This window comes from Piliocolobus tephrosceles, chromosome 15 (genome assembly GCF_002776525.5).
Source record: "Piliocolobus tephrosceles isolate RC106 chromosome 15, ASM277652v3, whole genome shotgun sequence".
Classification (NCBI taxonomy): Eukaryota; Metazoa; Chordata; class Mammalia; order Primates; family Cercopithecidae; genus Piliocolobus; species Piliocolobus tephrosceles.
In genome coordinates, this window is record NC_045448.1 from 64,449,836 (window position 1) to 64,477,655 (window position 27,820).

The following is a 27,820-nucleotide window of genomic DNA, read 5'->3' on the forward strand; positions in this document are numbered from 1 at the left end:
TATTGTTACACACATAGGTGGTAAATATTGTTACACACATAGGTGGTGAAACTAGAGAGCAGAAGTCCAGATGATGGTTACCATAGGGGTAGAAGAGGAATGCGATTGGGGACAGATGCATGGCAGTGTTCCTTTTTAAAAACGTTATTCTTTCAACTGTATATGTATAGTTTATATCTTTTATAAACTTTTATGCATGTGATGTATCACAATTAAAAATTTTAGGTAAAATTGGAAGACAGGCCTGTCCTACCATGTGGAAAATAGCTTCTGCGTACTCTTATTTTTTTTTTTTTAAGTGTAGTCAAAACATAAATAGGTAACACTATCTCTGAACTAACAATTTAACCTAAAATGAATGCATGAACTAGGAGTTTTTGGTGATTTTCAACTGATTTCCACATCCTTGTGAGACCTGTGTAAATATTAGGTTCTTGCTAGGAAGTGAAAAATAACTGATAAATGGAAATTCTTGGCTTTTACAAAATAATGGGAAAACATTTGGCCTGGTCCCATTTGTTGACTCTTCTAAACTATTAATCGACTACTTACAGCCATTGCATCATAGTGGTCTTTCCTTCCCCTCCCCTCCCTTCCTCTCCTGTCTCCTCTCCTCTCCTCTGACCAAGCATAAAGAGATTTTTGCTTCCACATGCTTAGATCACTAGAGTGTGAGCCTGTCAAGTTCTTTCCCAGTCACACCTGCACGTTTCTCTCTCTCTCTCTCACACACACACGTTCCTACAGTAGCAGAACATAACAGCTAATGTCCGCAGAGCACTTATGGGGTAGTTTTACTTTTTTCAGTCCATTATGTGTTAGCTGTCCTATACCATGATGTAACTGAAGAGTCAGTTTGAGGACCTATTCCATTAAAACAAAATAACAGCAAACATGTCATATAAATGGATAGAAAATACATTGTGATCTTTCTGAAAGGTTTCCTTCTTACTGTAAGATGTTTAGACTTGCTTGTGCCTCTGCTTTGAATAAAAGAATCTGGGCCTCCACTGTAAGTTGTCACTGTTCCTTTCCTATAAGGGAAAAGTTATAGATTAAGGCCCTCTGCTCACAGAAACAGATGAGGATGCTAGGGAGGAGATTGAGTTGGGGTTTTCTTCAGCCCCATCTCTTGCTCTTTCCCTCCCTTCCAGGGCATTTCTTAGAACAGTGACAACACTTAATTTTCCAGTATTGGCTTTTATGTAGTGACACCTGAAAGTTAAATTCTTGAGGAAGGAATTCTGTCCTTGTGCATACTTGACAAAAAGTCTATGCCACGTTCCTTTGAAAGGCAAACTTATGACTGAATAGAGGAGAATGGCAAGGAACAAGTGTGTTTTGGTATTTGCCTCCTATGGTAAAAGGAATAATGTGTAATTTTGTATCCGGTTCTCCAGAATTGAAGCAGAGCCATAATACACCAGAAATATTTAGACTTGATGAGTCTAAATAAATGACTTGATCATTTGCTATGTTGATGCAAATTGGGAATTCTGAGTATTTGAAGATACTCCAAGAGATTTGGATGTTCTTACCAGCCAGACAATATATGGGGCCTACAACTTTTTCCCCCTTCTCGTACTCCTTTGTAAAGTAAATGATCCACTGAACTACTGTGTGCAAGGGAAGTTGCCTGTTAAAGTACTTGATTTTCAACCACAAGGGCCTATGACATTAAAGAAAAGTTGATTAAAATTTTCCACAGAGAAACCAAAACTCTTTATGGAAGCATGGAAATAACCCTGGGATTGATATGTTTTAATGTCCCTTAAAGCTGTTTGAATTACTCCTACAATGTTATTTTTCTTTCAGATTCAACCCTATGAAAAGATAAAGGCCAGGGGCTTGCCTGATAATATATCTTCTGTGTTGAACAAACTAGTGGTGGTGAAACTCAATGGTGGTTTGGGAACCAGCATGGGCTGCAAAGGCCCTAAAAGTCTGATTGGTGTGAGGAATGAGAATACTTTTCTGGATCTGACTGTTCAGCAAATTGAAGTGAGTAACATTTAGCATTTCTCATGAGATACTAAACTAGTTTTTAGTTTTTAAGTTATCATAAATGTTATATTATAAAATGTAGCAGATGTGAATTTGAGCTAACCAAAGAGCTTGCTATCTTTAGTCTCTATTGGTGGAAAAAAGGTTTAGTGTTCTTAAGGGCAAATCCTTAAGGTTATGTAAAGGCTTTTGATCTTAAATAGCACCTGTGGTTGTTGAAATCTCTGGGTCTGTGGAGATTCTCCTTTGATATCCCACCCTTCTACCCACTTTCTTTCTGGGGGCAGCCTTCATCAAGGCTGGGATGATCTTGCTTTATTAACCCTTTTGGGAGGGCGGAGAAGATGTTATGTATTTGGCTGCAGGCCCTGCATGCTAAGAACTGTACTTGGCTTCTCTCTTACGACAAAGTCATTAATCGTATACCATAAGCTCTTCTGGGGCAGTGGCCTTATTTTTTCCATCTCCTTATCCTATTGCCTAGTATGGTGCTGGCAACTATAATCCTAACGGCTAGTTGTAGCAGTGGCTAACATGTATTCAGCACTTATTGTCCACCAAGTATTATCCTGAGCTCTTGATATGAATTTACTCATTTGTTCCTCTCAGCAACTCTGTGAGGTAAGTACTGTGATCCCGGTTTTACCAATGAGGAAACCAAAGCACAAGGAGGTTGGTTACTTGTCCGAGGTTCCCAAGCTAGTTAGTAAGTGCAGAATTAAAATTTTAACATAGGGCAGTCTGGCTTCTAAGACCTTGTTTTCTTCACACTCTGTGTTGCCTCTTAGCTCTTCTGAGGTTGAAAAGATTTCAGTTGGGATGTGATTCAAAATTTTTCATCATTAATTTTGAGAGCAGGGAGCCATGTCTTTGTCACATTTGTACTTTCATTCCTACAGAGATGTTAACATAGAGTAAATGCTTAATCAGCACTTGCCTACCCAGTAAGGCCACAGAGCACTGTAGCTGTACACAAGCTCCAGACTCAAACTGCCTGGGGCGGGGAGGTGGGGGTCCTGCCTCTACCATTGCCAGACCCACCACCTATCTGGGCCTTAGTTTAGTCATCCGTAAAATACAGAAAGTAGTTTTTATCTCAGAGGGTGGTGATTTAATGAGCAAGTGCATGGTGAATTGCTTAGCAAAATGTCTGGCTCATGCTGAGTAGTTTTATGTCAAATCTGTATATTTGGATACGTACAGATGATGTTTTGGACATTTTGTGATGTAACCCTTAAGAATTAATTTTGCATATTTGAGCAAAAGAAAAGTGAGTCTGGGTAATCTAACTGTCATTTTCCTCCCTAGCATTTGAATAAAACCTACAATACAGATGTTCCTCTTGTTTTAATGAACTCTTTTAACACGGATGAAGATACCAAAAAAATACTACAGAAGTACAATCATTGTCGTGTGAAAATCTACACTTTCAATCAAAGCAGGTACAATGAGTAAAAAATTAACTCTGGGTGTGTTACTCCTGGGAAAGGACTTCTTTATCTTGTTTATAGCAGAGCAGTCTCAAGATGTAAAGGCACCAAATATTGATGTTCACAAGTGTTTGATGCCCATAAAAGCTAAGCATTTGTTGATATGTGATTGTTATAATCACTCTGGTTCTCTAACTTCCAGTTCTTAAAATTCAATCTTCTTGAGACTGTTCCATGTCCAGAATATTTGGGGATAGCTTAAGCATTTGCTTTCTGAGAGCATATTTGGTCTCCAGGTGGGTCTGTGAAAATCTTTTTATATTCCTACATTATTGATAACTTTTCCTATGGAAAGGAATTTCTTCAACATCTTTTATGGGCTTGGGGTAATTTAATAAATTCTGGAGAAAATTTTTGAGGAATAGTGAGTAAAAAGTAAATTCAGATGATGAGTTGTGACTGAGGGCCAGGAAACTGGAGAAATAAGACTTCCATTTAAGGGATGGACATCAGTCCACATGAACTTGTACAGAAGGGATATTTCGAGGCTGGGTGTGCTGGCTTATGCCTGTAATTCCAACACTTTGGAAAGCCAAAGCAGGAGGATTGCTTGAGCCTAGGAGTTTGAGACTAGCCTAGGCAACATAATGAGACCTCGTCTCTACAAAAAAAATTTAAAAATTGGCATTGATGGTGTGCCCTTGTAGTCCCAGCTACTTGGGAGGCTGAGGTGGGAGTATCACTTGAGCCCAGGAGGTCGAGGCTGTAGTGAGACATGTTTATGCTACTGTACTCCAGCCCAGGCAACAGAGCAAGACCCTATCTCAAAAATAAAAATAAAAAAGGGACATTTCTACAGTTGTACCATTAGTTTGTTTGGTTGATTTTAAGATCTATCCCATGGGTACTTTTTTTTTTTTTTTTTTTCTTCACAGATGTTTTGCCTTTATTTTCTGGTCTTTGGTCTGTTGCAGTGCTAGCTCCTGTTTTCCTCTTGCCCCATCACCAGCTTTACCTTTCTCACTAGTGGTGGGAAGCAGACATCTTGGAATGCTAACCTGGTGCTTATTTTCTGGGAAAGAAAGAGATCCACCCCTCAATATATCCATTTGTAAGAATGAGCAGTTTTTCCCAGATAGGTTTTCAGGGAAAAGAACAATCCTACAACTATATAGGTTTGAGAAAATTTATTTGATATATCCCTCCTCTTGGAGAGTCATAAAACATTAATATTTTAAAAATATAATGGGTCCTCCCATCTTTATAACCATAGAGACATGTTTTTGCAGCAGCTATCACCATCTAGAAAACAGATTTTGGACAACACAGATACTGAGAGATTTTCTTAAATGGATTCACCTATGATTATTGATAAGACTCTGAAAAGAAGTGAAATTTTATTTAACTTTAATGCATTATTTTATTTAAAGGTCTGAAATGCTCTACAGGGTCAATATTGAAAAAGAACTTTTTTTTTTTTAAGGTACCCGAGGATTAATAAAGAATCTTTACTTCCTGTAGCAAAGGACGTGTCTTACTCAGGGGAAAATACAGAAGCCTGGTACCCTCCAGGTCATGGTGATATTTACGCCAGTTTCTACAACTCTGGTTTGCTTGATACCTTTATAGGAGAAGGCAAAGAGTATATTTTTGTGTCTAACATAGATAATCTGGGTGCCACAGTGGATCTGTATATTCTTAATCATCTAATGAACCCACCCAATGGAAAACGCTGTGAATTTGTCATGGAAGTCACAAATAAAACACGTGCAGATGTAAAGGTAAATACTGAGAGGAAGCAGTTTAGGGCTTCATGTTTTCACATTTCATAAGTTATGAAGTTAAAGTCTTTTTTATTTGAAAGTTTCTATGTTAAACAACACATTTAACCACTTGGTATCATAAGAAAGGGTGAGATGATATTATGTGGAATACTTTCAGTTCTGTTTGACATAATATGTATCATAAATCCATAATAAATAGTATCAAAATCATCTCTAGTTTTTTGGATAAGCTACATCAGTAATTTTAACTAAAATAGTTTCTTACATATTTATGGCAAAAATCTGAAACATGTGAAACTTTCAATAAAGTTTTCCAGACCTTTAATACTCTTTTAGTTTGGCGTTTAAATGTTACTCCATTGTCCCTTTTATGAAAATGTACTGTTTCTACATAATGTATTTATATATTTTTTATATTATCACTATCTTTGTACTTACAAAAAAATGCACTTGGGACAGATGTGGAGGCACTCACTATTTTCTGCCTTTCTAGGGCGGGACACTCACTCAATATGAAGGCAAACTGAGACTGGTGGAAATTGCTCAAGTGCCAAAAGCACATGTTGATGAGTTCAAGTCTGTATCAAAGTTCAAAATATTTAACACAAACAACCTATGGATTTCTCTTGGAGCAGTTAAAAGACTGCAGGAGCAGAATGCCATTGACATGGAAATCATTGTGAATCCAAAGGTAAGCCAAGGTTGTCTGTCGCCCATTGAGCTTCCTGGTTCCTAAGGTCATAGTAGGCTACACACAGACCCCACCGCCCACTCCCTCTGCCCCATCGATTCCATTGGTCACTCCCTTTCGCCTTTTCAGACTCTCTAGTTCCTAGCCCTGTCTTCCAGAATCTGCTGTCACCCCTCTAGTATGCCAAGTTATGGTGCCCTGTACTTGACCCTGGATTGTGGTAGTGGCAAAAACATTGGGCTTCAAAAGTAGAGAACCTACTTCAGTCTTAGTTGTTGCTGACACTCATAAGTCATTTGGCCATCGGTACTTTGCATGAGTTTTCTGAGCCTGTGGTTGTTTATCATAAAATGGAAATGATATTACTGAACAGAAGAGTTTTAAGACTGAAAAAAGATTACATGTATAAGAGGTTGGCATATGATAGGTGCTTAATAAATGTCAGTTCTCAACATTATTTTTCTGGCCAGGCTTAGTGGCTCATACCTGTAATCCAACACTTTGGGAGGCCGAGGCCGGCAGATCACTTGAGGCCGGGACCAACCTGGCCAACATAGTGAAACCCCATCTCTACTAAAAATACAAAAAATTAGCTGGGCATGGTGGCACATGCCTGTAATCCCAGCTACTTGGGAAGCTGAGGCATAAGAATTGCTTGAACCCAGGAGGCAGAGGCTGCAGTGAGCCAAGATCGCGCCATTGCACTCCATCCAGCCTGGGTGACGGAGCAAGACTCTGTCTCAAAAAGAAAAATTTTTTTTTTCCATCAATGGATCTCTGAAGTCACTTCCCAAATATTAACTAACCTACATGGAACTAAGTTGTAGGTGCTTAAAGCCTCTGTTCTCTATTCCCCACCCCTAATTTCTTACAGACTTTGGATGGAGGCCTGAATGTCATTCAGTTAGAAACTGCAGTAGGGGCTGCCATCAAAAGTTTTGAGAATTCTCTAGGTATTAATGTGCCAAGGAGCCGTTTTCTGCCTGTCAAAACTACATCAGACCTCTTGCTGGTGATGTCAAACCTCTATAGTCTTAATGCAGGATCTCTGACAATGAGTGAAAAGCGGGAATTTCCTACAGTGCCCTTGGTTAAATTAGGCAGTTCTTTTACAAAGGTATGTAACTATAAAGATATGTGAGTTCATATTTCTTAAATGTGTAATTATGAAAATATGATATACATGTGAATTGGAGACTAATTACAGTCTCTACCCCTGACCTGTTGTATTCCTCTGTCTTTGATATCTTTTAAAGGGAATTGATCATAGAAGATAAAGATTTTACTTCACATTTGAAACATGATTGCCATATGGGGAGTAGAAAATAATCTTTAAATTTTGGGGCATTTTATCTTCTGTCTCTTCCAAGACAAGTACTGCTTTCTTCAGTGGAAAAAGGTTAATTCTGGCTTAACAAATACTTATTGAGCCCCTATCATGTACTGGGCAGTGTTCTAGGTTCTAGGGATTTAGTAGTAAACAAAACAGACTAAATCTTTGTCTTCACAGAATTGACATTCTAGTGGGGAAAGGATGATAAGTAAATGTATGATATGCCAAGTGGTGGAAAATGCTATGGAGAAACAAAGCAAGGATAGAGAAAAGGGAATGCCTCGGGGGGCGGGGATTGAGGGGGGTGGTGATGGTGTAATTTTACGTTGAGTGGCCACAGGCAGCCTCATTGAGAAGTTGATTGGGTCTGACAAATGGGTATCTAGTGCAAAAAGTGTTCTAGATAGGTGGAATAGCAAGTACAGTTAAATCCTAAGTGTCATCAGTATGTTCTTGGAAACTGCCACAGTAAGCAAAACAATGTATAACACATTTTACCATAGGCTAATTTATATAAACAAGAGTTCAGTTCCTATAGTTTATTTCTGGTCACAAAAATATCACCAAATTTTAAAACAAAAACAAAACACTTCTAATATTAAACTCTGAAATAAATGTGAGCTGTACATACATTGACTAATAAAAACAAGATAATTCTTGACTCACTTATTCCAGTTCAGGTTCATGGGTGACCAGAGTTTATTCCGGCAGCTCAGGGCACAAGGCAGGAGCCAACCCTGGACAGGCCGCCCCCATCTCAGGGCACACTCACACCTACCCACAGTCATACTGGGACCATGTAGACACACCAGTTCACCTAACATGCACATCTTTGGGATGTGGGAAGAAACCAGAATAGTTGGAGAAAACCCACACAAATGTGGGGAGAATGTGCAAACTCCAGACAGACAGTAGTCCTGGCTGGGAATCTTTTTTTTTTCCTCATCAATGTGATAACAAAATAACATTGAACAAAACAGCACTATCTGTGGACCTGCTGTAAAACTCCACCTTAGCCTGATGAGTGAAATCTAAAAAATGTAATCAATGAAATACGACACTGTGAGCCTTTGTGGTTGGCCTATGGGATCCTGCTCTGCCATCCCAGTCTATTTTAGTCCTGGGTGTGGTTTGGTGCCACCTGCTGTGGATGTGTAGAATGCAGATGGGGAATTAGAAAACTATGAATGCATGTGTCCTCAGAGTCAAATGAAGAAAATATTTCAAGACAGTGGGAATGATCATCTGTCAAATGCTCCTGCTGATTCAAGAAAGATGGGAATTAGATGTATCAGTATGGAGGTTTGGGAGTCTCACAGGCGTGGATTTAAAAGAGAATGAAAAAGGAGGAATTGGAGATACGAATGTAGAAAACTCAAGAGTTTTGCCTTAAAGAGAAAAAGAGAAATGGGGGTACAGGTAGAAAGAAATATGGGATTTGAGTTTTTTTTTTTAATGGGAGGATGTTTATACATTAATGGGAATTAATGCAGTCAGGAGGGAAAAAACATTGAAGAGGGAGAACTGCTGAAACAACACTCAATAGGCCATAAGAAGGGATCTGATGCACAAGTGGAGAGGTTGGCTTTCGGAATAGAAACAGTCCAATTCCAGTACTAGTAAGACAGAGTAATGGGCAATGCGGGCAAGGTGGTGGTGGTGGATAGAAACAAGTGGAAGTTTTCTGATTGCTCCCATTTTCCCAGAAAAATAGGAAACGGGTTCACATAGGACAATCTCTAGTGCTTGTAAAATCTGAGAAAAAAAGACAAAGATGGTGGTAACTTATAAATTTGTGCTGTTGCTCTTCTTAAAATGTGCTCTAATTGTTCTGAATCCTACCTATCCACTAAAGTCCAGCTCCAGTCTAGCCTGCTTCAAAGCATGATCTCTTTTTTTCCAGTTAAATTCAGATTATGTGAACTACTCATCTGGCTCTTGGCATGTTGATTATCTTTAAAAAAAAAAAAAGATCTGCTCAACTCTCTTGTAAATTGCTTGGTATAGAAACAGTGTTCGTAGTTCCTGGTCTTTTCTGCACGACATTTAGCATATCATGAGTGCTTAATAAATAGGTGCTTCCCATTAGAGAACCTGAGCTTTGCCATAAAATATTTTTACAGTTCAGTTAAACTTTAATATTTTTCCTTTCTGTGAACCCATTTGAGACAAATTTTTATATTTCTACTTTTCTGTAAGGTTCAAGATTATCTAAGAAGATTTGAAAGTATACCAGACATGCTTGAGTTGGATCACCTCACAGTTTCAGGAGATGTGACATTTGGAAAAAACGTTTCATTAAAGGTATGTTGTTACAGTGAAAATCATATTTCTTACAGCTTTACAATAAAGGTCTCATTTTCTAGTCATAAATTTACATTTACTTTAAGGAATACTTGTTAGTCTTAATTACACTAGTAATTAATTTGGTACTATTTTACTGAAATGAGAATCTTTAAAATAGGATCACTATTAGCGTTAGCTTACAAAAGATGAATATTTGAATAAAAGTAGAAAAAAATGACAATTTGTACTGAATATATTAAAGGAATGTTATCTCTGTAAGAATATTCATTTACATTACTGTAATGTAACTTGGGTACTCTGAGTGTCATTCCAGCCTCACTTAAGAAATAGGAGGGAAATGGGGGTATAAAAGTATTAAAGCTCACCAAAGATACAATAGCTTTTTCCAAATCATGTAATTTTTTAAAAAAATCTCTAACTAGATTTCATGTACTCCTCCCATTAAAGCTTACTTAAATGAAGATCTTGAAAAAACAAATACATATATTGAATTTTATTGCTGAGACTGCCTAAAGACTGAAGACATGAAAAATCTTATCAGTAAACCATTATAAAAACAACAACAAAAGCCCTATATGTAAATATAAATCAAGCACCTTTTAATTTCTCTATGAAGGTTGGATAATCCTGGTGGCCTTGCAAGTAGGCCTTCAAAAGGGGGCTGGCCATGCTGTGGTACCGGGTCCACCTCCCACTCTTAGTTCTACCTCTAACAAGGAGACAGAGAATCTAGAACTACTGCCAGGATTGTTACAGAAGGACACATTACAATTTTCCTTAACTGTTACTTGTTTTTCATGTTTAATATTGTTTATAAATACAGTTACTCCACTGTAAAAAAGTGTTGTACATAAACTTGATCACTGTAAGATAATCAAATTGCGTTGCAGTTGCAAGTACACTCTTTTGTTTTCCCTGTCACTTAGGGAACGGTTATCATCATTGCAAATCATGGTGACAGAATTGACATCCCACCTGGAGCAGTATTAGAGAACAAGATTGTGTCTGGAAACCTTCGCATCTTGGACCACTGAAATGAAAAATACTGTGGACGCTTTGATAATGGGGCTAGTTTCTTACAATGAAATGTTCTCTAGGATTCTAAAATAGGCAGGTACTTTACTATGTTACTGTACCCTGCAGTGTTGATTTTTAGAGTTTTCTGCAGTATGCTTTTAGTCTAAGAAAAGCACAGATGGAGCAATACTTTCCTTCTTTGAAGAGGATCCCAAAAGTTAGTTCATCTTAAAGTGCAATATTGTTTAATCTTAAAACTGGGGCAACTCTGGAAGATATTTTAACAGAAGCCTCAATGATGGTCACATTGAATTGCTTGTCATTTCAGAAATAAAGCAGTGAAGCAATACTTGTGTACACTTGTACTTTATAGTGCTATCAAATGGTAAAATAAAATGGTTTATTCTTGCTAGACAGTTACTATATTAGTTGGAAGATTTGCCCTTGGAATATTTAAGTACACACTGGTTAGTTACCTAACAAGTCCAGTTTTTGGCATTTCTAAGAATCTTAATCATACCATTATTTCCATAGGAATTAAACTGAAGGTATTTAGTACCTTTCATCTAGTTCTAAAACTGGGATGCCTGCCATGCTTTCCACAGACTCTCCATTTATTGAAACAAAGTGGCATTTATTTTCCCAGCTGACGGGGCGGGCAAAGGGAAGGCATTTCTTTCACATCCTTGTACTCTTCTATAGTGAAGTGTAGGGGGTAGAGCTTCATAAAAAGTTCCCTTTCCCTGAAGCTTCATTTCCTGAAGCTTGTTTGTTCATTATCACTGAAAAATGATCATTAATAATCTTTCCAATCAGGTCTGCTGGTAGTTCAATTTATGCCTTTTAAAAAAATTCATCCATACTTGTTTTGAGTAGGCTGCTTGTTTAACTTAAAGTTCACTGTATACCATTTAATAAAAAGTTGCCTTTTAAAGTCTGTTAATTTTTTACAGCTTTATTTTAGACAGTTTAAGAACCAATGACATACCTCTGTAATGATAAAGGAAAGAAAACAAGCTTTCCTTTTAAGAAACCAAAGAGCACAAAATAAGACTGTTTCATTGTACATAATCACCACAGGATATTAGGCACTCTGACAGGGTTAGGCAAGATTCTTGGTGTGAGGTGAGGCACAGGCACTTTCATTTGTAGAGTGCTGCTGATTCTCATTTTGAAGGTAGGTATTATAAAAGTCTTTACTTGTCACCTTATTTCTGGCCCCAACACAGCAGCCGATATTTTTAAAAGTTCTGTTTCTCCCTGGTCTTTGTTCATATACACATCGAAAGTAACTTAAAAACAAGGATCCAAGGGGGCCATACTTCATTATGTTATCTAAATGTTAAAATGAGAACTCAAAAGTAGGCAGATTATATGAATACATATTCTTACCTCTGCTACAAATAAAAACACCCCAAACCCTTCATACTTTTATAAAAATACAGATATTAAACTGTAGCCTTTTATATACCATTTCTGAAAAGTAGTTGCATAAATATGTATCTTTTTTTTTTTTTAAGTATTACTTAAAAAAAGACTTAAGTCTTTTCTTTCAGATATTTAGACAGCTCTGGAAGGCTTTACCCAGTTGACATACGGTGGTAGTAGAAATATTAAATATGCAACACACAAAGCCTGCAACTTGACATTGGTCACTGAAACAAAAATTGAATTCCTAAATCCAAGCAATCAAAAGATGTTTATTTTTTATAGAAAGATCTGTAAAAAAATAATTTTTCAAACAGCTTTACTTTCATAGAGAAAACTTTCTACAGAGGTTGACTAAGATTTTAAGATTTTAAATTGTACCATCATTAAATAAGGTGGGACACCATATGAATTTCATTGCACTGGAAGAAATGCAAAGCATTTTTTAATATAAAGTATACAGAGCATTCTAGTCAACTACAGCTGTGTTACAGCTATGTGTTCTTTTGGATTTGGTCCAAAGAAACCTGAGTCTGTTTCCAGAGAGAATGAAAAATGTTATAGACACCTGATCAGTTACTCCTCACTGTAGGATGCACAAAAATGACATTCCTTGTAGGTCCCGCTGAATCCAGCTCCCAACACTGATACTTGCCTTTTCCCCTCCCCCACCCCAGTTCACTTTGGGTTTCAGGTTCAATTCTCGAATCACAGGCATCCAGATTTTCTTCATAACAAACACATCCCATGGTCAGATGAACTACCCAGTTTTCCAGTATGACATCACCTCTTCTGCTCCCAAATTTCGGCCATATTTAGGTCCAAATCTTTAAGGCCTTTTAAGGCTTGAAGATTTCCAGTGTAAAAAGCTACATCCGCTGTGACCAACCTAAATAATGGAGAGAAAATTATTTTTAAGTCTCAAGCTTTCTATTCAGATAATTAAAGTAACGGTGCTCACCAAGTCAGAGTCCTATCCTGGCTGCTACAGTATTATCTAAAATTCAGATTTCTTAGCACTCAAGTGTCAACATATTATCTTAGCAGGATTCCTGTTATCAACAAGTAGGCCTTTTAATGCTGTATTTCAATAATAAATATTTGGAAAATGAATACACCAATGCATGTTGGAGTCAGTTTCATGATAAATTCAGCCCAAGAAAATCATCTATCTTAAAACAGCATGAATTAATATACAGAGAAAATAACAGGTTAAAATAAAATGTTTTTGATTGGTTAGCACTAGAGTATAGGTGTGTTGACTAAAATAGTAAACTCAAGGGAAAAGCAGGCCAGGTTTTCTAAGTGTCATCTAAGCGATTAAATACAGACTAGTATTCATGTATATAAGCCCTACTAGATATTTCTTTAAAAACCCAAGAGAAAAATAGGAAAGAACATGAACAAGAAGTCACAGATGAAAACACCTGAATAACCAATAAACTGAAAAAATGGTAAATGTCAGGAAAATGCCAATCAAAACAAGGTACTATTATCCCCCATCAGACTGGCAACAATTAAGAAATCTAATAGCAAATGTTGGCAAGATGTGGGAAACAAATTCTCACAAACTACTCCACTAATGGAGTATTAACAGCCACTGTCAATACCTAACAACGTGAAAATGTGTATTAGCTCCAATTCACTTATATTCAGGTATATGCCCTGAAGAAATGGTCACACCATTAGACATGTATAAGGATCTTCAGTATGGCATGGTTATAATGGAAAAAAGTAATGACGTAGCAATTTATCACTAGGGGAAATGTCTAATTTACCTATGGTTGATTCATGGAGTGGTGGCTCACGCCTGTAATCCCAACACTTGGGGAGGCTGAGGCAGGAGGATCACCTGAGCTCAGGAGTTCCAAGACCAGCCTGGGCAACAGAGCAAGACCTCATCTCTAAAAAAATTAGCTGGGTGTGGTACCACACACCTGTAGTTGCAGCTACTGGGGAGTCTGTGGTGGGAGGATTGCTTGAGCCAACAGAGGTTGAGGCTGCAGTGAGCCATGATCATACCACTGCCCTCCAGCCTGTGTGACCATGAGACCCTGTCTCCAAAAAAAAAAAAAAAAAGTTGTTTGATGTGATGGAATACTATACAGCAGTCAAAAACAGACTACTTCCACAGATCAACAGAGATAAATCAATAAAAATGCCAAGTAGAAAGCAAGCTGCATATATGCAATATACCATATAAGTAAATTTACAAAACAGCACTACCTATTTTTCATAAATCTAGGTATAATAAATGAGAAAGACTAAAAGAATGTAGACTAAACTCACTGGAAATGTTACCTAAAGGCTAGGAGAAAAAAGGAAAGGAACTGCAGCTGAGGTGTAAAGGTGTACTTCAGCTTCATCTGGAATGCAATTTTTTGAATACCATTTTAAAAATAAATATTTTTTTCAAGTGAAAATGACAAATGTTAATGATCAATTCTGGGTAGCAGAAATATAAATATTTTATTATTCTCTGTATGTCTCTTTTTAAAATATTTTTAAATAAAGGGAAAAAAATTACATTAAAAAGTACAGAGCTGGGCTGGGCGTGGTGGCTCATGCCTGTAATCCCAGCACTTTGGGAGGCTGAGGCAGGCAGATCACTTGAGGTCAGGAGTTTGAGACCAGCCTGGCCAACATGATAAAACCCTGTCTCTACTAAAAAATACAAAAATTAGCCTGGTGTGGTAGCACGTGCCTGTAATCCCAGCTACTCAGGAGGCGGAGGCAGGAGAATCACTTGAACCTGGGAGGTGGAGGTTGCAGTGAGCTGAGATCATACCACTGCACTCCAGCCTGTGTGACAGAGTGATACTCCATCTCAAAAAATAAAAATAAAAGTACAAGGCTGGGGAGAGGGAGAAATAGGAAGTAACTGCCTAATGGGTACAGGATTATCTTTTGGAGTAGTGAAAATGTTTGGAACTAGATAGAAGTGGTGGTTACGCACCATTGTGAAGACACTAAATGCCACTGAATTGTTCACTTTAAAATGGTTAATTTTTTTTTTTTTTTTTACATGAAGGCAATTTATTAACAAAATATTTTGAGGAGTCTTGTTCACAGACGGCGACCACCCAAAGTAAAAAAAAAAATAAATAAATAAATAATAAAATGGTTAATTTTATGTTTACATCAAAAAAGTCAAAAGCTACATTTTTAGTGCAATTTCAGAAACAAAAATTCCTTTTACGCAGGTAGTTTATGTCCTTGGCTAGAGGATAGAGGTTAATCTTCAGGCATCTTTCAAAGACATGAATTGACTTACAAAGAATGAGTTTCTGTTAGTATGTGACAGTGAGGATCTTTAAGGCCAGACTGACTTCCAAATAGCTATATTAAAAAAGAAAAATAATAGCTAACGAGTTAGCTTGGATGCTTCAGATCAGAACTACTCGTCTGCAAAAACCCAACTAACCAACCCAGATTTAGTTATGGGAATAAAAGTAAAAGGGTATGAGCGGGGTAGGCCTTAAAAATATTATTAGCTTTTTTTGAACAGCCTCTTTAGGGTACACAGTATACATCTCTACCAAGAGTCTCTAAGTTTCTCATATGCTATTATTTTTCAGGAGCAGGTCTCTTATGTATGTACGATTTGTATCATTTGACATCAAGAGAGAGATATACACAGTGTCACCCATGTGACGTTCTTGCTGGAAATACCTGACTCTATGTTGGTTTAACATTATTAAATTAATGTTGATTTTCTTAGGTGGGGTTCAGGTATTACGATTGTATAAAAATGTCCTTGTTTTTAGAGACACATGCCAAAGTATTTAAGGGTTAAATTTTATGACTGCAGCCTACTTTTTTGGATGTTTGGCAAAAGGGAGGTATGGGGGTGGGAGGGAGAAGGAGCAAAAGTGGCAGGGAGAATGTGGCAAAATTTTAACAGTTGATAAATCTAGGTAAAAGGTATTCAGTGTTCATCATCGTCCTTTAAATGTTCAATGGCTTTGAAATTTTTGAAAACAAATGATTCGTTAAAAAGAAAAAGAAGAATCAGGTAATAAGAGAGAGTATCATTCTCTCATAAAACTCTTAAATTCAGCCTAACAGATTCAACAGAACAAAGCTTTCACATAGCTTTTTGCAAAACTGATTCACTGTACTTCTTTTTAAATGGCAAGGCCAACTTCTAACCCCAACATAGGTTTTTTCATTTTCCATTGTTCTTTATGAGTTTGAAATTTGAACCTGAAATTCCTTTAACAGGGAATAAAATTTTATTCCTAAAAACCCTAGCACACTAAAGAATTGATACTAAGATATAACTAAATGATCACTGCTTTAAATTTTATAAAATCTCTTCCCCATATCTTTATCTACATAACTCTTCACAAAAATCCTGTTAAGGAAACTTTTATCATCATCCCTATTTTCAAATCTAAAAAACCTAAACTGAGGGGGAGTAAGTGATTTGCCCAAAGTTACAACAGCTAGTAAGTGACAGAACTAGAACTTAACCCAAATTTTCAGATTCTAAATCCTATCCTATGCTTTCTATGTACTATGCTATTTTAACAGTAATATATACAATTTTTTCAATAGCTTACAATAAAATATATACATATACACACATATATTATTTTTCATAACCCTGTGAAGGAATTAAGACATATTTCATCCTTGTTATTTTATAAATGTGGCACAGAGGTTAAGTGACATTCACATGGTCACACAGTAGGACTTCTGAATCCTGTTTGAATTGGGGAAAGCTATTGGGTATCTAAGGAAGCGCTACTAACTCACACTGCCTCAAAACAGATACACAAGGTCAGGTAAGTGATTGTCCATGTATAAACCACTTTTAGATAGATAGATAGAAACAGGTATTTCCACGGGGGAAAAAAAAGCACAAAAGCTTGCTGATTTTACAACGTTGGTCTTCGGTGTGATTACAGCAGAAAAGGATGGCATAAATAATCAAAACTGATCATTAAAACAATTCAACATGGGAGTATATGGTGAAAATGTTAAAAACAAAACAAAACATACCCATTTTGAGGTCCTCCATCATTTATCACATTTAAGTGAGATAACTGCTTTTTCAAGTGGAGTTTATAACTTGCATTAATTCTTAAAAATAACATCTGAAAAAGAAAATAAAACTAAGTTTCTTAAAGTTCTACTGAAATAGAATATGTAAATATCTGAGTTATCAATATTAAAGAAAGTATTTTTAAAAACCAAAACCTTTGCTTTGGCATATACTTTTAAAATCCTCCCCTGAAAGTATTCTATTGCTATTTCACTACATTTTTTCTCCTTAGTTGGATAAAAGCTTTCTAATCTCCTTAGTACTCCATTTTGGAAAGATATCCCGTAAGTGGGATCAACTGTGACAGGTAAAAATAATAAAAAGTAGTGGGGAATTTCGTAATACATTAAGTAGGAAGTTGATAGGGGAAAGAATGTCATAATGATAAAGGCAAAGGTACCTTCGTGCTTCTATTCTAGTGAAATCACTTCAAAGTATTTTATTGTTCTTGCAAGCAATGACCCAATATTTCTTTGGGAAATACCTAACCTAAAATTATATACAATGAATTTATGAAATGATTTTGTGAAATAACATTGTCTGTGGGGAAAATATATACAATAATCTATGGAAGTTTTGTGGAATTACTAGTATTCAAGTGGCAATAGTGACATAAAATAACATTTGCCCAGCTTTGACAAGAGTACCCTTTATGCCACAGATAAAAACACATGAAGTACCTGTATGCCCAGCTCTCTGATCTGGCTAAGTCCTGCTCTAGAATTAGAACTCAGATGGCAAATCCAGAAGGTCAGAATGTCAGAGGTGGAGGATCTTACATGTGGAATGGAAAGGATGGCTTGGCTAAGAAGAAATTAGAAGGAAAAAGGAGACGACCCTAGTGGGTCCGCCATATTTTATGGCTCCCCTTCAGTCCTCAGTGAGTCCCAAAGGAGTTCCATGATATTTATTCATGAGTTTGGTATGATTTATGAAAACCTAGGGAAATATGAAGAAAATGTTACTAGCTAGTATAGGATGAAGTCTGAGGTGGCACAGGAAAGGAGACCAGCAGGAGCAACAGCAGGCAAGAGATACTAAGAAAGCCACCCTCTGCTCCCAAATGCCATTTCCATGCACTCAACCAAGTAAGAGAGACAAACTGAAATAAACAAACTTGTCTGAATAGCAAAAATCCCAGTGAAAGTTAAATTCATTAGTCATACAGCAACTAGACTTTAATATGAGAGCATTTATTCTACAAACTAGGCGCACTTAGTATGGAGGAAATAAGCTAACATTAATTAAAAAAACAAAAAAACAAAAAAACTGGTAAAAAAGAGAATACTGGAAACTTCAAAGTTCCAGGAGAGGGGAACAGGGGTGTAGGGTAGAGTTGTTACTGAAGAGTGAAGCGAACTCTGTGATAATACTTTTGTAGGGAATACAGTAGAGATAGAAGGGTGGATACTTCATAGCTGAGAGGTGCCAAAGGCTCCCTGACCCTGCATTTTGCTCTTTTTCCTAGTTTGTCTTTACTACAAATCACTTATGCTGATCTAACAATAGAGCAGATTGAGTTAATTACATGTGTTAATCTTATTAACTTTATCACTAATTCTTCCCATAGCCAATTTGAATTACAATCACCGTAACATATTTTGCTACTAATTGATAAGGGCCAACTCTAATTTTCCAAGGAACAGCATAATAAATGACGTAAGTAGAATCTGGGACTACTGATCATGGACAAACAGAAAACCTACTTTTTAGAACTGTTTATCATATAGTAAAGCTATAGCTCTGGTCTGTCACTGCAAGGAGCACTTAGAAATTAGAAATTTTTATCCATGTTCTACCAGTCAATATAACGATGTAAAAAAATGATAATCACATTGGAACATGAACAGCTTAACTGTGCCAAAAGCATGTAAAACCACCCCAATTCTGCAGATATTGTATGTTATATATACATGAATAGTTTTAGGAATTACTACTCACCTGTGTTTGTTCTTCTGGAAGGAGATCAAATATAGCTTCGTGCATTTTTGTCATTTGCTTACAAATATTCCTGAAACAGGCAGAAGGAACGGGAGCCTTCACCTCATACTGGTAGGGAAAAATAATGGTAATTATGGTCATGTCCTCTGAATTGCGTAATGTCTCCACCATTCCCTGAGACATATATTTACTGTCCCTCCACATATCCAATTCTGGCATAGTACTCAAGCTTACACTTTTCAACTGTGATCTGCACTACGCATACAAATCTTGAGAACCTTTCATTCAATATCTTAATCCACTTTAAAGAAGCTAAAATAGCTCAGTGACTAAGAACAAAGGCTGCTTCCAATCTTAAAACAGACTGCTGGGTTCAGATCCCAGCTCCTCCCATTCTAAGCTACGTGATGTTGGGCAAGTTACTTAATTTATCTATCTCAAAGGGCTGCTGTGAGAATTAAAAAAGAGGACTCATAAGAATGCAAAACAGTACTTGATACAAAGTAAGTACTCAAAAAAATGTTAGCTACTAATCTGGCTCAATATACAATGTAGCCCCTCCAAATAAACAGATTATGTTTTAAACAATTTAAAAACTAGCCAGGGCATGGTGGCAGGCACCTTAATTCCAGCTACTTGGGAGGCTGAGACAGGAGAATTGCTTGGACCTAGGAGGTGAAGGCTGCAGTGAGCCGAGATAGCACCACTGCACTCCAACCTGGGCGAAAAGAGTGAAACTCTGTTTCAAAAAAAAAAAGAATGTGTGAACATGATCATACCTGAAATCAACAGAAAAATATGGCAGAATTAAGATGTTTTTTATTTTGTAGGTGGGTCAATATAGTAATCATATTTTACCCTGACACTAAAAGGAGGATTTTTTTTTTCAGCAATGTTCTATGCTAAAAATTTAAACTTAGGTAAATTCATTTTACTATTCCTACATATGAAACAATATAGTAGTATGACTTTAAAAACCATCTTTTAGCTTATATTTTAGAATTCACACAGCTGAAATTATATACCATTTTATTTATAAGACAAATTTAGGCTAAATACTATATTTTAAATGTACTAATTTTATATTAGTATGCTTCATTAGAATGTACTAATATACACTAGTTAATTAAAATGTGATGACTTCCAATAAACTGCTGGAAAAGAACTGTGTATAGATCACTATGTAACTGAATTAAGCAAAGTTGTGACCACCCAAACCCAAGGGTTTGTCTCTCTTCACCCTAGAAAGATATCAAACATCCTCTTATCTTTTTATCTTTTTTTATTAATAACAGCTTTGAGATATAATTCACATACCATAAAATTCATTCTTTCAAAATATAAAATTCACTGGGTTTTAGTAAATTCACAGTTACACAGCTATTACTGCTAATTTATAAACATTTTCATTACCTCCAAAAGAAATTCCAAACCCAAAAGTTGTCCTTCTGGACTCTCCCTTTTCCCCAGCCCCTGGCAACCACTAATCTACTTTCTGTCTCTGAATTTGCTTATTCTGGACATTTCATAGAAATGGAATCATACAATATGTGGCTTTTTGTGACTGGCTTCTTTCCCTAAACATAATGCTTTTGTTTATGAATGAATCAGTACTTCATTTCTTTTTTATTGTTATTTATTTATTTTTAGAGACAGTGTCTCACTCTGTCACCCAGGCTAGAGTGCAGTGGTGTGATCATAGCCCACTGTAACCTGGAACTCCTGTGCTCAAGCAATCCTTCCACTTCAGCCTTCTGAGTAGCTAGGACTACAGGTACACACTACCACACCCAGCTTAAGCATTTCATTTCTTTTTACAATGTTTTCAATGTTTTCAGTACACTTGGGTATATACCTAGTGGTGGAATTACTGGGTCTTATGTTAACTCCAGGTTTAATCTTTCAAGGAAATGCTAAACTGTTTTCCAAAGTGGATGCATCATTTTACAATATCACTAGCAGTGTATGCAGGCTCTAATTTATTCTCCACATCCTTACCAACACTTCCTATTTTTTTTTTAATTTTAGTCATCCTAGTAAGTATAATTTATGGTAACATCCTCTTAACTACCAGGGCCCCTGTACTGGGTTGAATAGTGTCCCCTCAAAATTCATGTCCACCTGGTACCTCATGAGGTCATAATGGATTAGAGTGGGACCTAAATCCACTGACTGGGGTCTTTATACAAGAAAGAAGAGAGAAATTCAGACACAGAGTCACACACAGAGGGAAGACAACCATGTGAAGACCAGGCAGAGAGACCAGCATGAGGCAACTACAAGCCAAGGAATGCCAAGGACTGACAGCCACCACCTGAAGCTGGAAAGAAGCAGGGAAGACTTCTTCCCAGGAGTCTTCAAAGGGAGCAGAACCTGGCCCACACCTTCATTTCAGACTTCTAGGCTCCAGAACGGAGGAAGAACAAACTTCTATTAAGTCATCCAATTTGTGGTAATTTATTATGGGGGCCCTAAAAACCTAAGATACTCCCCCAAACCTTCCTTCACCCTTGCTTTTCCTAAAGGTGCTATTCTTTCCATATTACCTTTACACATTTCTTTAGTCACCTAAACTTGAGATTGTACTTCTTTACTCTCAATTTATAAAAGTTGGTTCCTGCCACCAGCCAACTACCTTCCTCTACTACCTGTACAACATTCTTCTGAAAGTGTGTATATATGTACGTGTGTGTGTGTGTGTGTGTGTGTATGCCTGAATGAATGTATCAGATTCACTGCTGTCTGGAGTGTACAAAGATGAATCAAAGTCTCTTTGGGGCGATAACTGTCTAAAAGCTGGTTGGTGTTCCAAAAAGTGGACAATGAATGCTATAGGAACTCAAGTGAAGGACATTTACACAATGATGTCTAATGGCTTCCCAAGCTGCCCACCTGAGGTGTTCAGTCTTCAAAGGGGAAAAAAACCAGGTATTCCAAATAGAGGACACGCCATATCATCTCAAATCTGTTTTGTTTGTTTTTTTGTTTCCTTGAGATGGAGTCTCACTCTGACGCCAGGCTGGAGTGCAGTGGCACAATCTCAGCTCACTGCAACTTCTGCCTCCCGGGTTCAAGTGGTTCTCCTGCCTCAGCCTCCCGAGTAGCAGGGACTACATACAGGAGCTCGCCACCCCACCCAGGTACTTTTTTGTTTTTAGTAGAGATGGGGTTTCACTATGTTGGCCAGGATGGTCTCAATCTCCTGACCTCATGATTCACTAGCCTCGGCCTCCCAAAGTGCTGGGATTATAGGCATGCGCCACCACACCCAGCCTGAAATCCGTTTTATATACTTTCTGATTAATACTTCTAAAGTACCATTCTAATCATATGATTCATTGATTAAAAAACTTTTATTTAAAATTTAGAAAGATGCAATAGAACATTGCTACTACCTTAACATACAAAAAACTAAGATAATCTATAAAATCATAATTTTTCTTGACATCAGAGAACAGAGATCAGGGGAACCAAGGGAACTAATTCCAAAGACTGAAAAGGCCCTCTGAGGAGAGGTGACACACAGGAACTGTCTCACTTTTGGCAGAGCATAAAAACAAGAGGTAACCACAAGAGAAGCAAGTAAGAAGAAAATAACTAAAATTTTAACAGATTCCTAAAGGCCAAACGTGGGCTAGGACAGATTTACGATAAGTGAAAACCCTAGCCATAATGAGAGTTTGCACTCATGCACGTTTTACTTCACGGCCTCCAGGAGGTACTCAGAAGAAACAGGAGGATCAAAGGGAGACGACCATATAAATCCACTCTCAGTAGCAGAGGTATTCAGGAGGTGATTAGTTGCCACAAGGGAATAGAAACAAATGCCATCCATTTCCCCCAAACCCTATTCTCATACAAAGTAAAAGACCTAAGTCATTGAGAAGGGGCACCAAACTTTCACCACTGGGGTCACTGTGTGAAGGCAGGAACAAAACATGCCTGCTCCTGGGCTGGGCATGGTGGCTCATGTCTGTAATCCCAGCACTTTGGGAGGCCAACGAGGGTGGATCACCTGAGGTCAGGAGTTTGAGAGCAGCCTGGACAACATGGTGAAACCCTATCTCTACTAAAAATACAAAATTAGCTGGGCATGATGGTGCATGCCTATAATCCTAGCTACTCAGAAGGTTGAGGCAGGAGAATCGCTTGAATCCAGGAGGCAGAGGTTACAGTGAGCTGAGATTACGCCATTGCACTCCAGCCTGGGAGACGAGAGCAAAACTCCGTCTCAAAACGAAACGAAACGAAAAAACATGCCTGCTGCTGAAGGAAGGGACAAAAACACCTGAAGCCCAGGATCTTGCACCAATCAAAGCAGAGGTTGTGAGCAGAAGTATGGGCTCCACATTCAAGGCCAGGTATATAGACTCTACCTAAGATGGAGACCAGACAAGAAGAACAGATCTTTCCCCTATTACCCTTAAGAGCCCAGCACTGAGAGTCTAGAGAAAGACTCCTGCTCTATAGTGCAGATGTACAGAGATGATTAAAAGATGAGGGTGAAACAAACACTGAGAAAAACCCTCTAACAACACCTTAGGCCCTACATTAAACACAAGGGAGTAGCAGCCTACTACTGAAGGAGTTGGAAGCCTCTGGCATACTAAGGATAACAGCAGCAACAACAAAACAGAAACCCAGCTTGATTATTGAATAATTTGATTCAAACCATAACAAAAATAGCCTGACAGAAGAGGCAAGTCCATTTCCATGCATAAACACTATTTACCTCACAGTCTCTACTGTTCTTCTACATACAAAGTTCAGCATTTAATTAAAAAATTACAAAATATACAAAAAAGAAAACAATATCCCACTGTCAAGAAATAAAGCAACCAACAGAATCAGACTCAGAGATAATCCCGATGTTGAAATGATTAGAGGGAGATATAAAAATAACTGATTAGGCCAGGTGCAGTGGCTCATGCCTGTACTCCGAGCACTTTGGGAGGCTGAAGCGGGTGGATCACCTGAAGTCAGGAGTTGAGACCAGTCTGGCCAACATGGCAAAACCCCATCTCTACTAAAAATACAAAAATTAGCTCGGTGTGGTAACACATGCCAGCTACCCAGAGTTGAGACATGAGAATTGCTTAAACCCAGGAGGTGAAGGTCGTAGTGAGCTGAGATCATGCAACCGTGCTCCAGCCTGGGCAAGAGTGGGACTGTCTCAAAAATAACATAACATAACATAACATAACATAACAAAAATAAATAAAATAACTGATTAACATGTTAAAGGATCTAATGAAACTGAAATCTCAAGGGAGAAATTGAAACTATAAAAAAGGAAACACACAACAGGTTCAAGAAATGCAGAAGAAACTCAAGCATGATCAAAAACACACAAAACTTAAGACACATCATAGTGAAACTACTGAAAATCAAAGACAATATTTTGAAGGCAAATACAGCAAAAAACAAAGAATTACAGCAGACTTCTTGTTGAAAACTGTGCAAGCCAGAAAACAACTGAACTGAATTCTACATCTAGCAAAACTATCTTTGAAAAATGAAGAGGAAATACAGGCTTTTTCAAACAAAAACTGAGGTGATTCATTGCTGGCAGTATATACACAAGAAATATGAATGGAATGTTTTCAGGCAGAAGAGTATGGTATCGGACAGATCCAAGCAAAGTAATGAAGAGCTCCAAAAATTTACCCTCATTTTTTCATAAAAATGAGGATAAATATAAAAGGCACTGTTTTTGTCATTTTTATCACTTTAAAAGATAACTGATAATCTAAAGCAAAAACAGTGGCAAGGTATCATGGGTTTTATAAAATACGTAGAAGTAAAATGTATAACAACAATAGCACACAGTAGGAGAGAGAGAAAACAGGTATCCTGTCATAAAATTCTTATACAATCAGGGAAGTAATGTCACCATATTATTTAAAGGTAAATTTAAAGATGTATGTTATAATCCCTAGAGCAGCTACTAGAAACAAACAGAAATATAGCTAGTACACCAACTTTAAAGATTAAACAAAATGAAACTATAAAAGACATTTAATCTGAAAAAAGAGGGGAAAATCAGTCAAAAAACAGAAGGAACAAACAGAAGACAACTAGCAAGATGACAGATTTAAATCTAACTATATAAAAAATTTTAATGGTTTAATAGGTCAATAAAAGACAGCAATTGTCAGACTAAGGCAAAAAAGCAAGATCCAGCTTCATTCTGGGTATAAGAAACTAACTTTAAATATTAAGGCATAGATATGTTAAAAACAAAAGGATAGTAAGAGAAACACTATAAAAACACTATTCAAAAAAACTGGAATGGTTACATTAGTATTAGATAATGTGCACTTCAAAAAAAGGAATATAACCAGCCGTAAAAAGGGTATCACAGGCTGGATGCAGTGGCTCATGCCTGTAATCCCAGCATTTTGGAAGACAGAGGTGGGTGGATCACCTGAGGTCAGGAGTTCAAGACCAGCCTGGCCAACATGGTGAAACCCCATCTCTACTAAAAATACAAAAATTAGCTAGGTGTGGTGGTGGGTACCTGTAATCCTAGCTACTCGGGAGGCTGAGGCAGGAGAATCACTTGACCCTGGGAGGCAGAGGTTGCAGTGAGCCGAGACTGCACCACTGCACTCCAGCCCAGGCAACAGAGCAAGCCTCTGTCTCAAAAAAAAAAAAAAAAAAAAAAAGACATCACATAACAAATATTAATAAAACACAGTAATCCTAAATGTGCATGTATGCAGCAATAGAACTTCAAGATACATATAACAAAAACTTGCAAAGATCTGAACACAAAAACAGACAAATTTACAATTATAGTAAAAAACTTCAGTGCTCATCTCTCAGTAATTGATATAACAAGTAGACAGAAAATCAGTAAGGACAGAAAAGACCTAAATAACACTACCAACCAACACCACCTAGTTGACATACACAGGACGCTCTACCCAACAACAGCAAAATACACATTCTTTTCATTTGCATGTGGAACATTAGCCAAGATATTCTTCGGCCACATTCTGGGCCACAAAAGAAATCTTAGACATAAAATAACTGGAGTCATACAAAGTTTGTTTGCAGACCAAAAGAGAATGAGACTTGAGATCAAAACAAAGATTGCTGGAAAAGCCTAAAATATTTAGAAATTAAGTAACAGACTTCCAAATAACCCAAGGCCAAAGAAGAATCACAAGAGCAATTAGAAAATATTTTGAATCAAATAAAAATAAAAGCACAGAGTATCAAAATTTACAGGACACAGCAAAAGCAGTACACAAAGGAAAAATACAGAGCATCAAACGCTTACATTCAAAAAAGGAAAGAAAGGTCTCAAATCAAAAATCTGGGCTTCTACCTTGAGAAATCAGAAAACAGTAAATTAAATTCAAAGCAAGGTTAAAAGAAAATAGAAAATAAATAATACAGACTGGAGTAGGAAAATAAAAAGCAGAAAAAGAGCAGGAAATATTTACTTTTACTAAAAGTAAAAGATCAAAACATGTGATAAACTTCTAGCCAGAAAGGGGGAGGTGAGGAAGACTTTATAAATTAACACCATTACCAATATCAAGAAAGAACAGATAACACAGACCCTCACTGACATTAAAAGAGTAAAGGAATATTATATACAAGTTAATGCTTCCAAGTTAATAATAGATGAAATGGATAAATCCACTCAAAGAAACAAACTTCCAAAGTGTACTCAAGTAATTACTCACATAGAACTATATGTATTTTTTCTAATGAACTTATTAAAAATGTGCCTATAAAGCAAGAACAAAGACCAAATGGCTTTACTGAAAAATTCTAACCTAAAACTTGAGGAAAAAATAATACCAATTCCCCACAAATTCTTCTTCCAGGAAACACAGGAGGAAGAATACTTTCCAACTCATTTTATGAGTCCAGTATTACTCTGACACCAAAATCAAATAGGCACTTCAAAACAAAACAAAGAACCCTATAGACTAATATCCTTCATAATACCCCCCACCACACAAAAAAATCCTTAAGTAGGTTTATCCCATGAATGCAAGGTTGGCTCAACAGTAAAAAATCAATTAAGGTAATTCACCTTGGCAATCCTAAAGGCAATCCTAAAATATTTAGAAATAAAGAAATTAATTTCTTGAGACTAAGAAAGGCAGACCATATATGATCATCTCAACAGATGCATAAAAAGTATTTGACAAAATTCAACATCTGATCATCATACAAACCTCTCAGCAAACTTGAACAGAAATAACCTTCCTTAACCTGATAAAGGCCTCTAAAAAAAAAACTACAGCTAACATCATACTTAATGGTTCAAGACTGAACATTTTGTTCCAAGACTGGAGAAACCAAGCATATCTGCTTTCACCAATTTTATTCAACGTTGTGCTGAAAGTCCTAGCCAGTGCCATAAAGCAAGGAAAAGAAAGAAAAGGCATACAGATTCAAAAAGATGCAAGATTCTATTTGTAGACAACATGACTGTGCATGTAGAAAAATCCCAAAGAATCTATAAAATTGGCATTATAACTAATATGTGAGTTTAGCAAGGATGTAGGACATAAAGTTAATACAGAAAAATTCAAGGTGTTTTAATATGCTAGCATTGAATAATTGGAAACGTAAATCTTTAAAAAAACACCATTTACAATAGCATCAAAAATCAAGAAATACTTAGGGGTAAATCTAATAAAATGTGTGCATTATCTGTTTACCGAAAACTACAAAATTTTGCTCAAAGACATTAAAGATGTAAGGAGTAAAGAGATAGGCCCAGTGGTGTGTGGTAAACATTTAATGGGCTCGCTGGGGGAAAAGCACTGGTTTGTAGTATTTGTTCATTTCATTCACACCATGGGC

At 37.0% G+C, this 27,820-nt stretch overlaps 2 protein-coding genes across 7 annotated transcripts in view; one reads left to right on the plus strand and one right to left on the minus strand.

Moving 5' to 3' along the window:
* The window catches only part of UGP2 (UDP-glucose pyrophosphorylase 2), a 54,410-nt gene extending 43,495 nt beyond the window's left edge, over positions 1–10,915 (plus strand). For both annotated transcript variants that reach the window (XM_023224027.1, XM_023224026.1), the window contains exons 4-10: positions 1,816–2,001; positions 3,313–3,446; positions 4,918–5,215; positions 5,712–5,909; positions 6,784–7,026; positions 9,442–9,546; positions 10,476–10,915. In XM_023224027.1, the coding sequence (XP_023079795.1) occupies positions 1,816–2,001; positions 3,313–3,446; positions 4,918–5,215; positions 5,712–5,909; positions 6,784–7,026; positions 9,442–9,546; positions 10,476–10,583 (1,272 nt within the window). In that variant the 3' untranslated portion in view covers positions 10,584–10,915. The remainder of the gene's footprint in view (positions 1–1,815; positions 2,002–3,312; positions 3,447–4,917; positions 5,216–5,711; positions 5,910–6,783; positions 7,027–9,441; positions 9,547–10,475) is intronic.
* A 589-nt stretch (positions 10,916–11,504) lies between these two features.
* VPS54 (VPS54 subunit of GARP complex) overlaps positions 11,505–27,820 on the minus strand; it is a 133,032-nt gene continuing 116,716 nt past the window's right edge. For 4 of the 5 annotated variants that reach the window (XM_023224021.2, XM_023224022.2, XM_023224024.1 and 1 more), the window contains 3 exons: positions 18,986–19,093; positions 17,002–17,096; positions 11,519–12,883 (listed from right to left, as the gene is read on the minus strand). In XM_023224021.2, coding sequence (XP_023079789.1) covers positions 12,778–12,883; positions 17,002–17,096; positions 18,986–19,093 — 309 coding nt within the window. In that variant the 3' untranslated portion in view covers positions 11,519–12,777. Of the gene's footprint in view, positions 12,884–17,001; positions 17,097–18,985; positions 19,094–27,820 lie in introns of all 5 variants that reach the window. The other variant, XM_023224020.2, reaches the window with a different exon arrangement.